This window comes from Trichosurus vulpecula, chromosome 8 (genome assembly GCF_011100635.1).
Source record: "Trichosurus vulpecula isolate mTriVul1 chromosome 8, mTriVul1.pri, whole genome shotgun sequence".
NCBI lineage: Eukaryota > Metazoa > Chordata > Mammalia > Diprotodontia > Phalangeridae > Trichosurus > Trichosurus vulpecula.
This window is the reverse complement of record NC_050580.1, coordinates 10,209,217-10,223,336: the sequence shown is the minus strand read 5'-3', so window position 1 is coordinate 10,223,336 and position 14,120 is coordinate 10,209,217. Positions and strand designations below refer to the sequence as shown.

At 47.3% G+C, this 14,120-nt stretch overlaps 1 protein-coding gene across 5 annotated transcripts in view; it reads right to left on the bottom strand.

The window, feature by feature from the left end:
- UROS (uroporphyrinogen III synthase) overlaps nucleotides 1-14,120 on the bottom strand; it is a 49,814-nt gene that overhangs the window by 34,124 nt on the left and 1,570 nt on the right. For 4 of the 5 annotated variants that reach the window (XM_036734173.1, XM_036734176.1, XM_036734175.1 and 1 more), the window contains exons 3-7: nucleotides 5,215-5,309; nucleotides 4,907-4,990; nucleotides 4,056-4,152; nucleotides 2,416-2,490; nucleotides 707-781 (exon numbers count right to left, since the gene is read on the bottom strand). In XM_036734173.1, coding sequence (XP_036590068.1) covers nucleotides 707-781; nucleotides 2,416-2,490; nucleotides 4,056-4,152; nucleotides 4,907-4,990; nucleotides 5,215-5,309 — 426 coding nt within the window. The remainder of the gene's footprint in view (nucleotides 1-706; nucleotides 782-2,415; nucleotides 2,491-4,055; nucleotides 4,153-4,906; nucleotides 4,991-5,214; nucleotides 5,310-14,120) is intronic. The other variant, XM_036734174.1, reaches the window with a different exon arrangement.

Here is a 14,120-nt window from a genome sequence, read left to right as displayed (position 1 = left end):
TGAGGGGTGCCATCACAGCAGAAACAACAAGCACATTGACAGACAGAGGAGGTGAGGGCGGGAAGCTCAGGAGACAAGGAGGACCCCCAGGCCAGTATGGGAGCTGAGCCTCTGCAGGAGTAGAAGGGAGGCTTGCGGGGACATCCTGAGTCTGCTACAGGACTGGGAATCAGGAGAGGGGGCCGAGGATCCCCAGCAGAGATGAGAACAGAATCCAACAAGTACAAGCAGGGGAAGAGAAGAGGGCCCAGGACAGAGCCTCAGGGGACACCGAGGTCAGGATGCACAACCTTGGGGAAGAGCCAGAGGAAGAGTGGTTGGCAGGAATCCAGGAGAAGGGGGTGATAGGCAGTGTTCTTAGATGCAGGGAGGTCAAGCCAGATGAGGCCCGAGAAAAGGCTGTGAAGACACCAGCGTGGAGTGAAGGGGGAGCCTCGGGGGGATCTCCTGCGCCTGCTCTGTCCAAAGGCGTGCTCCTCTTCCCACCCCTGCCTCAGTGAGAACCTCTGCTCACAGGCTGAGCCTGAGCACTCGGTAATGATGTAAGTGATGTCACTCACAGTAGCCTCCACATGATTTCTGTGCCACTGACGGACAAATACAGACTCAAAGAAAGCGCTGGCCGAGAAGACGACGACTGTGCGATGCTCGGCCACGGTGCAGAGTGCAAACACAGGGCCTTATTTAGAAACCTCTTCCTACTTACGTGAACAAATGTATTCAGCCAGTTTCTCACCATTTCCACTTTTTTCTCCTTCTGTCGCCAGACCAATTTTTCTCACTTAAAAACAACCAAAAACACATTTCTTGTTAGTACTTTGCTTGGGTGCTAAGGAAGCACATTTGCTTATCTGCCTGTTCAAAGCAGTTTGGGGGCCTGGCAGCCCACTGGGAGGGCACTGGGTTTAGAGCCAGGGGAGACAGTCCCAGATTCTGCCTCAGGCTCTGCTCTGGGCCTCAGTTTCCAACTCTGTCAAACAAGGGGCCCTTCCCAGCTCTAAATATGGAATCCCACCAAAGTCTGCCTTATGAAACCCTTACAAATTGACCACCTGAGTCCACAACTTTGCCTGTTAGGTATGGAGGGGTGGGCTGGCAGAGGGGTCTTCAGCGAGTGTCCTGGGGCAGCACCAGAACCTCACAAGGAGATGGATGTAAGGGCTACCCCAACAAGTATCAGGCCAAGCCGGTCCCAGGACCTAGGCCCCCGCCCCAAGGGAGGCTTCTGCTCAGACACTGACAGGAGGCTGGATCTTACAGGAAACTCAGCAGCTGCCTGAGGAAGGATGACAGTCTGGTAAGCAGACCCACAATGGGGTCAATGAAAAGTTCACTAAATGAAAAGTCAGAGTCCAGGCAAGTCAAGAGCCATTCAGAGCCCAGAGAAGAGCCAAGTGGTCCTGCCAGGATGTTGTTTGGGGGTGGGGTTGGGGCTTGTTCTAGGAGGAAGGAGGGGCAGGGCTGGGGGCGGGGGGACAACACAGTGACATCAGTATCAAAGGTACCAGTAACGTTCATTTTAAAAGTGCAGCAGGGGCTGCAGCAGAGAGATTCCTTCTTGTTAGTGGGAAGGACTATGGCCATTCTTTGAGAAGACTTGCCAGGCAAACCCCAGTTCTGCTTCCTGCCTGAGCCAGACCCAGCAAACTGAGACTTTAATTTAAAGGCTATCCACTTAATTTACAGATCCTTCAAAATATGCTGAGTCAAAAGCCCAAAACCTCTACTTCAGCTGCCAGCTTTCTGCAGTGATGAAGCCCTTGTTCACTGAGTAGGATCTGGGGCCAGACTGGCTTCAGGGAGGCTGTGGAACCTCCATGTTTGCTCGCTGATGAAAGGCAGGCAATCTGAGGCATTTGTGAAACCCTACTGAGTGCTGGGCTCCCCCTGGCCCCCTCTTCTCAGGCTGTTGGAGCCTGGTCCCTGTACCCACTTCTTCCTCAGAGCCTCCTCTCTTCTCAGGGGTCAGCTGGGGCTCTCCAAGACCCAGCAGGTTCATGTCTGGGGACGGACTGAGGTCCAAGGACCAGCCTAATTCAGTGTGGAACACATCCCAGGTCTGGAGCTAGCAGGGCCTCAGAGGCCACTCAGGTCAAGCCCCTCTACCTGAGGCCTGGGGTCAAAGGGAGAAAAGGGCGGAGAGAGGATGGGAAGACAAGGCCTCTAGGGGCACACATGGCGCTGCTCCCACGACCAGGCACTGGGGGGCATCCTTGTGAGCGTGCCAGGGCCATGGGGGGGGTCTACCAGCCCTAGGGGGGCAGGATCCTGCCAAGCTTGGCTTGAGTGGGCAGGAGCTCCTTCGGCCGTTCTGGGAGGCCTTTCGCTCTGAACACCGTGGAAGCTGGACTGTGTCGTGGCTTCTTCGTGAAGCCGTGTGCCAGAGCCTCCTCCAGAATTTCCTCTCACACTCACCGAGGGATGCGGTGGCTTGGCCGACCACGTACACCGGCTTGACGTGCCATTTTTCTTTCAGAGACTTCTTCCAGACTGAAAAACAGTTAATGAAAAGCGAGCATTTAGCAGTGAACTGTGAGCGCTACAGCTGCTGCTCGGGTTTCTGCCCCAGAAGGCTGTTTTCGTTTCCTTTGAACAATTTACGGGTACAGCAAAATGTGAATACTCAAAGTCTATACATTTCTAGGCAAAGAACTAGGAGCTGAGGCCGATGCAAACTCTTCAGGCAACAGGACGAATCCCATCCGGGGAACGCCGCGAGGCGCTCTGCCTCAAATTGAACTGTTTTTTCTGCCTGCACTAAAAGCAATTTTTACGTGTCCTTGGAAAACAAAGATAATGTTGGATGCTATTTGCATAGCGATGTGATGACTGAAAATTGGGATCTATTTAGAGGAAGAGAAGGAAAACCACGAACATAAAATGCTGCTTAAAGAGCCAATAAAACAACACAACTGATTTTGTTCAGGAGATAAACATGAACACAGTTTCCAAATAACTTCTTTGTAAATGAACGGCAAAGAAGCAAACACGTTCTTGCTCCCAATGCCATTGAGACCCCAGAAGTATCTCCATGTACTGTACAAACAGCCCATGGAGGAGGCAGGCTGTGCCCATGCAGGGGCCTTCTTGCCCAGGAAGCTACTGGGCAGCCCCTAGGGTGGTGGGCCTTCATGGCCAAGAGGCTAAGCCCAAATGGGAGAGTGAAGGGCGCAGAGGTCTTCCTGGGAGCCCATTTCTCCTCTGAAGACCGAGGCTGCCTGCTCATTTTTAGAGCTGGAGACAACCCCCCACTCTTCCCCATCTAGGAACACAGCCTGGCAAAACCACAAGGCACAGGCATCCAACGTGGCTTTATCAGCTCACTGTCTCTCACCAGTAAGTGCGCCTGCACGTGCAGGGAGGTGACTGAACTCAACAGGTTCTCTAGAACCCCTGGCCAGGAGGAACAAGCTCTGCTCTGTTTAACTAAATCTTAGGGGTTTAGGGAAATCCCTTTGGTGATTTCTCTCCTGCCTTAAAAGAAGACATTTCTGGGGTGACAATCAAGGAGCCTCACATCTCATTCTGTGGGACTTTCCACAAATCATAGAATGTCTGGGCTGGTAGGGACTTGTCCCCAGCTAGGTCTTCTCCAGGCCAGACCCTGCATTTCACTGAGAATGGCTGGAAGGCTCAGAGTCAAGGACTGGCCGAAGTCACACAGCTAGACTAGATAGAGGGCTGGGCTTGGAGTCAGGAAGACCTGAGTTCAAATCCAGCCTCAGGCACTTACCAGCCCTGGAACCCTGGGCAAGTCACCTAATCCTCAGTTTTCCCATTTAAATGGGAACAGTAACAGTGCCTCCCTGTCCCTGAGGGTGTGAGGATTAAAGAGCTTTGCAAGGCTTTGGTGGCACATAAATGTTAGCAGGTGAGTGGGGAAGCCAGGCTCAGGATCTGCTGTGGTTGGAGGGTCCCGGAAGGGGCGTTTCCCCCTTCTCAGGTCAGTCTCCTCAGCTTGATGCCATCAGGGGACTCCAGTCTTTTGCCTTTGTGGTGGTTTTCAGTGTGACATGAGAGCAGGGGCCAAACCACAAACTCCCACCCAGACTCACCTTCCACTTTGTTGTCCCTCTCCAGGCACAATTCCATGGCTTCCACTGCTCGGGGACTGGTGAAAATGAGCCCCCCGTAAGCCTCCGGATGAGACAGCTGCCCACACACAAAATACCCCATTACGATCCAACAAGTCAGTATGCACTTATTAAGCACCTACAGTGTGCCAGGCACTGTGCTAGGCTTTGGGGGTGAAATGACGACAGGCAAACCATCCCCCCCATGGTGCTTCACTGAGGGGATGGGATGGGGGCACATGTATGCGCAATGACATAGTGCATACAGGCATCAAAGTAACTTATCTATGCTCTCTCATGTGAATTGCTCCTGTCCTTTGGCCACCAGGCCCCACAAAGGTGCTGATGACAGACAGAAAGGGCCAGGACACGGCACCATGACTTCTGGGACACCCTGGAGGCCAGAACACGCAGAGCAGCACTTTTGCGGCAGCAGAAAGCTGGCGATAAAGCGGGCGCCCACTGTGGCTGAATAGATCATAGTGCATCAACTGTCTCCGTAGATGAAGAAGAGAAATCCCAAGAAGTTTGGGAAGACTTATATAAACCACAATGACCACAATACTGGCAACGAAGCCAACACAGAAGAACGTCTGCATCCAGATTAGCTGCAGTGATGCCTTGGGGTTCACTTCCCTACTTTGGGGAGAGGGCTGGCAGCACCCTATGGGTCTGTGACATGACAGCCACCGTGGGACGAGCCCGTCGGCCAGCTGCCCCAAAGGCAAAGGCCCCAACCACTTCACATACCATAAAAGCCCTTCCCTTAGCTCATCACCTGCCTGCCCTAGGCCACACTTCCTGGCAGGACAGAGAAGAGTACTTGTCCTTACCTTCTCAGAGAAATTCTGCAGAGACAAAAACTCAAAGGACAAAACAGGTATCAAAGTGGCTTCAAATCCACATGATCCCAATTCCTGGAGGAAAAAGAAGTACCAACACTTTAGATCTGAGGGTTGTTTTAAAAACACAGGCAGGGCCCCAGGACCCCACTCTGAAAGCCTATGATGCTAACCCTAAATGCACTCCATCACATAATAACCTAGCTGCCGCCCCCAGCCTGATCTGATGCACATAGGGAAGAGCAATGAAGGAAGCCTGGGTGCCCATAGGTCATGGTGGACCCCTCTGGATCACTTACCTGAATATAGGGATCTTGGCCCGAGTCACTATCGTTAGGGTCTTTTAGTAATAGAATCTTCATTTTTTTTTTTACCAGCCGGCCCTTGGGAAAGGCTATAAGGCAGAAGGGAAATGGATCCTAATTAGATCTGGGGGACTCTTCTCCTCACCCCTGCAGGATCAGGCTGGGCCAGGCTGGAGGAGCTGATCAATGGATCTAGTGAAGTGCCTGCCCCGTTCCTGGCAGTGAGTAAGCAGGGAGCAGCTTCTGCCCTTCCCTGGGTGGCTGAGTCACTGATAAAGCCGACAAGAAACGTGCAGGCTGCCTCTGATAAGGTTCAAATGGCAAGAGAATTTGGACCCCAGGGAGAACACAAGCCCTTAGGGCTCTTTCCAAGGGAAGGAGCCATGAGAGCCCCCTGAATTATTTAGGCATAGTAACGCTGAGGAAAAGAAAGTCTCTTATATACCTAATGCACTGCAGGAAAGAGCCCTAGTACAGACCATGTATCATTGGGCCTCAAGATGGCCCATGAAGGATCTCGGGCCCTGGGAAGTCACATGTCACCAATGTCATGGCCTTCCCCCTCAGCAGCCACAGTGTTGGTGATGAAGAATGGGGTTGGGGTGGGGTGCCTATGCATTGATAACATTTCCTTTCCCTAGCGACTACTGCTTCATGAACAGGAGATGAGGGGAGAAGACAGGCGAAGTTGGCCCGAGCAGGAATCCCATCACTTCTATGTGACTGCTGACCTCCTTCCTGACGTGAAAGTTCAGCAGGCAACATGGCAGGTTTTCTAGGGCCCTGGCTGAACAGCCCTATTCCTTGGTATCTAAGCAACAAAGCCCTGGCCAACAGATAACGCTTATGAAACCAAATTCTAATTATCTTCACAGTAAAGCGGCTACATACAGAGACGGCTGCTTTAGGGAGATGGGTATTATCTAATAATTTCATGGAGTTATTCAAAATGTGTCTCAACCAGAAACTACCTGCACAGCCTCTCACAATCCTAATGCCCCAAGGTAATGGGGATGTAATTGAGTGGCATGGACAAGTTGGCATTTGCAGTTTGAATAGCATTTCATCCAGGGCACGCTCAAGTAACCCCCTAATTTGAGGATGAAAACAGCCAAGACCCATTTCAGCTGAAAGCTCCAATTCATCCTGAAATTGTCTGCTGGCACCAGACTGTGTCCCTACCAAGCTGTGCCTGAAACTGTGTGACCTCGACTCCCTTTTCATCCCCTTCAATGCCCAAGCTGAGCCAGAAAGGCCTTGTTTTCTGGTGTCTCATTCAAACTCTTCCTTTTGGCTGGTTTTCATCCTCTCCTGACTCGTTTCCTTCTGCACTGTGGCCTGCTTCATTCCTCCTCTCCTCTCTCTTCCTTTATTCACCATAGTAAAGTCCTTGGCTTGCTTCCTTGCAATTACTAGAAAGGACAGATCACTGTCCCAGCTGCTGGAGGGTGAGCACTTCTAGCTCAACTATGCTACTAAACCACTGAAAGACATTTGCTAAATCACTCGAGCTTCTCTGGGACTCGGTTTCCTCATGTGTTAACAACAAAAACTCACAGATCAGACCAGATAGATGTCATTTACCAAGTACCTAAGTTTGTACTGTGCCTGGCAGCTGGGAAAGATGAAACAGGACCTGCCCACAAGGAGCTTCTCTCCTTTTGGGGAGAAACAAGAACATAGAAAAGTAAATACAAAATGGATACAAAGTAATTGGGGGGAGATCTGCCTAGGCTTCTGGGAACAGAAAGTAACTGAGCTGAATCTTTAGGGGAGTCAGGCATTCTAAGAGGCCAGGGAGCCCCCACCCCCAAAGGAGTCCAGGATACAAAATGGTTGAGAACTCGCTGGATTCTTTGTACATACTGGAATTGTATTATTGCACACAGAGGAGTTTGAAGTGAGCCAGCTAGCTGGCAGAATCAGTGGTGCTGCACACGGAATCAGGAAAATGTGGCTTGAAATACTGTCCTGGTCCCTGACTTGGCTGGGCACCCTGGCTCCCTCTCAGGCTCTCTTAAGTTTCCTCATGAGTGATAAGGGCATGTTAATAGGGCTGCTGTGACCATCAAGCAGGAGAGCATCTACAAAGCAGTTTGCAAACCTTAAAGCTCCATGTAAATGCTAGCTGTTACTCCTGATTCTAAGTCCTTTAGCTAATACTCGTAACTGAACTGACATTCTTCAAGGTGAAAGGAAGGGCTTTACAGAGAAAAGAATTTTATTCATGGAATCAAACTCAACACCCTAGTGGGAAATGAGCTTTTTCTTTACTGACATGCTACGGTGTTTCTCCTGGTACCCTCGTGGTGTCTCTAATGGAAAATTCAGGGGAAACACTGCGGACAAATCCTTGCATTATCATCAACTATCGAGGCTTCCTGCCAGAACCCTTAGATCTTTTTTTTTAAAGGAAAAAGTACTTTTGTCTCAATGACAAACTTTTCCCAGGCAAAGCTGATGTCCTTTCACATGTGTGCCGTGTGTGCAGAGGCACATTTTTCATCTATATTGACCTCCAATTCATGCTTTCCTTGATCTATAAGAATCTAACCAAAGTCTTTATAATCCCCTTAGCCCCAACAGAGGCCAGGTATAAACTGTATCAGGTCCATCTGAGGAAACAGCCACAACTGGATCCACTGCTGAGAGAGAGCTCATTAGCAAAGCTAAGACTTTTTTCATTTGTTTTTGGACTTTAAATTACAAGTGTCCACAGTCAGATGGATGTTTATCATTTCAACAATTCAGGACGGCTTGTCAATGCCCCAGTTCTCCTGAGGATACCAGGCCACAAACACAATCAGGGGTTCCCAAGGATGCTCGAGGATCACGCTTGCGAAGGAGTCACAGGAGGCTGTCACCAGCGGTGACCTGGACATGAATAGGGACGTCCATGGGAGGGAAGGGGACTAGAATCCCCTCTACTAAACCAGGCTGGCACTTGCTCTGAAGTTAACGTTCTAAGGGAGGTCAGGTCAGCAGCCAGTGTGTGTCAGAGGAAGGACTCCAGCCTTTGTCTTCCTGACTCCAAGGCTGGCTCCTCCCTCACCAGGCCCTACTTGGTGCATGCCTCCTGTAAAAGATATCATTTGGGAAATGTGCAGTTGGAAGAGATGAGCCACCCAGCTACTGAGAGGGAAGGAGAGCCGATGGACAGCCCCGGGATTGCTGACAAATGCCACTAGATACAAGTAGGGATCAGTGGATGTGGGAAGCTGTAGGACATCCGTGGGGCCACATCTACCACACCCCTGGAGAGGCAGGTGAGGTCTCCCTGGAAGGAAACCAAGAGGCAATGCACAGCATGCAGTAGGAGCTTAATAAATCTTGTTAAAACACTTACTATGGCTGGAGTCAAATCAACAAGTATTAACTAAATGCCCACAATGTGCCAGGCCTGGTGTTACGGGCCGGGAACCCAAGGAATAGAAGTCTGTCCGCACTCTCAAGGAGCTCCCAGTGTGAAGGGGGAGCCAGCTGGCCAACAAAGCACACAGCGGAGGGAAGGCACCAAGTGAAGGGGTCTGGGCAAGCCTTCCTGTAGAAGGGGGGATGTGACTTGGGCCTTAAGGGAAGCGGAGGAGGGAGGGCAGGGGGAGCCTTCCAGGCATGGGGCACAACCAGAGAGAAGGTCCTGAGCCCAGAGGCCAGGGTCACTGGGTCAAAGAGAACATGATGGAGAATAAGGTGCCACCAAACTGGAAAGGCAGGAGAGGGTCAGGGTAGGAAGGGCTCAGAACACTAAAGAGCTCCTGGAGGTGACAGGAAATCATGACAGATGCATTTGTCAAAGTGTGGCTTCACAGAGAATGTCAGTGGGGGTGGACACCTCATCAGAACTGACCTAAGTTAAGAGGATCAGAATATCACCAATTTAGAGCTGGAAGGGACTGCAGAAAAACTCTAAACCCTCTGTTTTACAAATGAGGAAACTGAGCCCCAAAGAGAAGTGGGATTTGAACCCAGGTCTTCTGACCTGAAATCCAATGTCCATTCCACAGTAGTCCTTGACAAGGGAAGGGGGACTGGGGGAAAATGCCATTGGTCCCCACCTTCCTGTTTCAGCTCCCATCTTATCCAGCACAGTGTCTCGCAGCAATAAGGCAGGGAAGCTTGGTGGGTACAGCACTGGACTTAGTCAGGAAGGCTCCTGTGCTTGAAAGCACAAAGACCACATGATCCTGGGCCAGTCACTACATCACTCTAACCCCAATGGTCAAATGGAGACCATCCCACTGGCCACAGCTTCTTTCCAAGGTCACTGGGATGTACAGATGACCCAAAGTCCACTGAAAACTGATATGGGGGAAGGGCTGGAGAGGCAGCCCCTGACGGCCAGTGTTGCAAAGCTTCAGAAGGGATGTCTATGCATACGCACAAGTGGAAGCATGCATCCCCATCACTGAACCTGTGATCTTACTGACACCAGGGAGCTCTAGGTGAACTGTGCCTCCTCCAAAGGGGCCCACACAGAGAGGGCTGGCCCTGGGCCCACAGCCTAGAGGGGTGTTTGCTTTTAGTTGTTTTTTCACAAGAAAATCTGCCCTCTCTCCTTCCCACCTTCAGCCTTTCCCCATCCCCTCCAGAGTCAAACAAAACAAATTCCTGCCCTAGGATTAAAAGAAGTCTCCATCTGTGCTCTGAATACCCCGCCTCTACCGGGAATCTTGTAGGTCACTGTATTAATAACAATTCCTAAGTTTTTGTCTCTATGACATTATTACTGTACAAATCGTTGTCCAGGTTCTGCCGACTTTACTCTGCAACAGCTCAAAGAAGGGAGTTCCTCTGAAACCACCGCATTCATCATTTCTTAGAGCACAACTCCCTAACTGGTTCAGCCATTCCCCGGATCCATGGACATCCCCTTGGTCTCCAATTCTTTGCCAACAAAAAGAGGAATCATAAACATTTTTTCAAATACGGGTCCCACTGCTCTTCTGATCTCTCTGGGTGCATCTACCTTCCTTCTGAAGCTTTGCAACACTGGCCACAGGGGTCTGCTTCTCCAGTCATCTCCCAAGTTGGTTTTCAGTAGACATTGGTCACTACTAGTCAGGGGGATTGTCTAGCATTTCTGCTTATCCGCACCTCCCAGTGACCACTTAGCAGTGGTATAGCTGGGTCAAAGGATATGCCCAGTTTAACAGCTTTGGGCTGAGTTCCAAATTGCTTTCCACAAGAGCCGGAGCAGTTCATAGCTCTAAAAATGCACTAATGAACTTGTTTTCTTACAGCTTCATCAGCCTCCTTTGTTGACAACTCTGTCAAGTCTGATGGGTGGGAGGCAAAACCTCAGAAGTGTATTAGTGCTCATTTCTCTACTTGTTGGTGATGTAGAGCATTTTTCCTTAAGGATACAGATAGCTTATACTTCTTCCTCTGAAAACTGCCTCTTCATAACCTTTGACCACTAGTCCATTGGGGAATGGCTCTTATTCTTATAAATTTGAATCCACTTCCTATATACTTTGAAAGGAGACCTTCATCAGAGAAACTTGTGGCAAAGATTTATCCATTTACCTGCTTTTTCTCTAATTTTAGCTGTATTAGTTTTGTTCACAAACTTTGTAGCTTTATGTAATCAATCTTGTCTACTTTACCTCCTGTGAAGCTAACACATTTGCTTGCAAACTTTTCCCCTATCTATAGATCAGAGAGGTAATTCCCTGGCTCTTCTAACTCATCTGTCAGAGCATGCTTTATGTCTTAATCATATACCCATTTGGGGCTCATCTTGGTATATGGGGTGAATCACTATTGGTCTACAGCCAGTTTGTGCCAAACTACTCTCCCAAGTTTTTCCAGAGAGTCAGTTCTTACCTCAGTGGATGGAATCTTTGGTTTATCAAACAGTACACCACGGCGTTTGTTTGATTCTACGTACTGAATGTCTAATCTGTTCCACTGATCACCTATTTCTTAACCAGTACCAAACTGTTCGATGACTACTGCTTTGTAGTGTAGCTTGAAATATTGTACTCCTATGACCCTTTCCTTCCCACTTTACCCCCTCCCCCCATCTTGTCCCTTGAGATCTTGACCTTTTGTTCTTCCAGATGAATTACTACTTTTTGTAGCTCTATAAATTAATTTAGGTAGTATTATAATTTTTATTATGCTGGCTAGGCTTACCCACAAGCAAGTAATATTTCTTCAGTTATTTAGATTCTAAGTCTTTATTTGCATAAAGTGTTTTGTAGTTGTGTTCAGAGAGTTCAAGTGTCTTATCAGTTAGAATCCCAAATATTTTATTATATTTTTTGTTGCAATTTTAAATGGATCCTCTCTCTCTTCCTGCTGGAATTTGTTGGTAAAATGCAGAAAAGCCAATGATTTGTTTGGGTTTATTTTATATCTTGCAATTTTGCTGAAGTTGTTTCAATTAGTTTTTAGTTGACTCTCTAGGGTTAGCTAAGTAAACCATCACATTATTTGCAAAAAAGGACAATTTTGTTTCCAATTTACCTATGCTTATTCCCTCAATTTATTCCTCTCATCTTACTGCTTTAACCGGCAGCTAAGTGGCACAGCAGACAGAGCGTTCAGCCTGGAGTCTGCAAGACTCAAGCTTCCTGAGTTCAAATCCAGCCTCAGACACTAGCTGTGTGATCCTGGGCAAGTCACTTCACCATGTTTGCCTCAGTTTCCTCATCTGTAAAATGAGCTGGAGAAGGAAATGGCCAACCACTCCAGTATGTCTGCCAAGAAAACCCCAAATGGGATCATGAAGTCAGACATGACTGAGATGACACAACAGCAACACTGCGTTAACTAGCATTTCTAGCATTAGATTGAATAGTAATGGTGATAATGGACATCCTTGCTTTACCCATGCTCTTACTAGAAAGGCCTCTACTTTAACTCCATTACAGATAATGCCAGCTCTTGGTTTTAGATAGATAATACTTACATTAAGGAAAAATCCATTTATTCCTATGCTTTCTAGTGTTTTTAACAGGTGTTTTATCTTGCCAATTTTTTTTCTGCATCTATTGATAAAATAATCTTTGTAATTATTAACACAATTATGTTTACTGTTTCCCCAACACTGACCTAGCCCTTCATTCCTAGCAAAAATCAATCTGCTAATAATGTACAATCTTTGTGATATGTTTCTTTACTCTTCTGGCAAATTAATTGATTGAAAATGTTTTTTTTTTTTTAAATTCATATTCATTAGGGATATTGGTCTATAGTTTTTCTTTCTTTGTTTTCACTCCCTGGTTTATGTGTCAAGACCATATTTGTATCATAGAAAGAATTTGGCAGGACTCTTTATTTTTTCAAAGAGTTTATGTAATACTGGAATTAATTGTTCCTTAAATACTTGATAGAATTTGCTTGCAAATCCATCTAATCTTGGGGGGTTTTTCCTTGGAAGTCCATTTATGGCTTGTTCAATTTCTTTTTCTGAGACTGGTCTTTTTTTTTTTGTTGTTCTTTTAATATGGGCATTTTATATTTTTACAAACATTCATTTCATTTAGTTTTATTGACATAAAATTGGGTAAAAGTTAGTATGGTTTCTTCATTGGTTGTGAATTTATTGTTCTCTTTCGATGCTGGGTAATTTTGTTTTATCTATCTTTTTAAAAGCTGCTAGTGTAATTCAAATTTTTTGCTTTAATTTTGCTAATCTCTTCGATATTTAGAATTTCTATTTTGGGGTTTATTTGGAGACATTACATTTGTTGTTTCTCTAGTATTTTTTTTTTAAACTGCACTGCCCAATTCACTGATCAGCTCTTCTACTAATCAAAGTATTTAGAGCCATACAATTTCCTCTAAGGATAACTTCGGCTGCATCCTGAAAATTCTGTTTTCTCATTGTTGTAATTCTCCCTAATGAAGTGATTATTTTATATTTGTTCTTTGAACTGCCAATTCTTCAGGCTTGAGTTATTTAATCTCCATTTAATTTTTGTTAATTCAGTGGATATTTGTTGTTTTTTCCTTGTATGGTACATTTAATATATCTACTTTTTTGCATGTTTGTAAGGTTTTTATGCTCTATTACGTGGTCTTTTTTTTTTTGTAAAGTGCTATGTTATTTACAGGTGATAAATATGTATAATCCTTTCTATTTCCATTTGACAACTTCTAGACATCTACCATATCAAATTCTTCTAAAATCCTATTTAGGTCCTTTGCTTTTTTGCTTCTTTTGGTTAGATTCACATAGGTGTGAGGGGGTAAACGGATGCCCCCTACTATTATAGATTTAGTATATCTTCTATGACACATCTAACTTTTCCTGTAAGAATTCAGAGGTCATGGCATTTTGTGGGGGTATATTCCCTGTTTTTCTCTTTTAGTCAGACCTATTTTTAACTACTGCTCTGTCTGCAATCATGAGGTGAGGGCAATCGAGATAAGCTTTGAAAGTGTCTGAATCAACATGAGCCTTCTTCAGAGCTAGCTGCTCCTCCATTGGCACCCCTGAGGAAAGCCATGAACCTTGGCCCACTAGGTCCATCATTAACGGGCGACTCCGTCTGTATCTCAATCTCTTTAACAATAGGATTGAATCTTTTGCCTCCAAACCCCAAACTTCCACCAACTTGCTCAAGTTCCCAACACCTCTCTCCTCCTCAGGGGACTTTCCTCTCTTCTACCTTGGCTGATCCTCTCCTCATCTGCTTCAGTCTTGGAGGAGGGGGGAGGGAAGAAGAGGAGGAGAGGGGAGAAGCTGGGGGGGGCAGGAGAAGGGGGAAAAGGGGGGTGAAGGGGGAAGGGGAAGGAGGAGGAGGGGGGAAAGGAGAAGGAGGAAAGGGGAGAGGGAAGGGGGGAAGAGGAGGAGGAGGGGGGAAAGGAGAAGGGAGGAGGGGGGGGGAGGGGGGGAATGTAGAGGGCCAGCTCTGAGAAAGTCCATTCTGGGATAAGATACTGGCCGG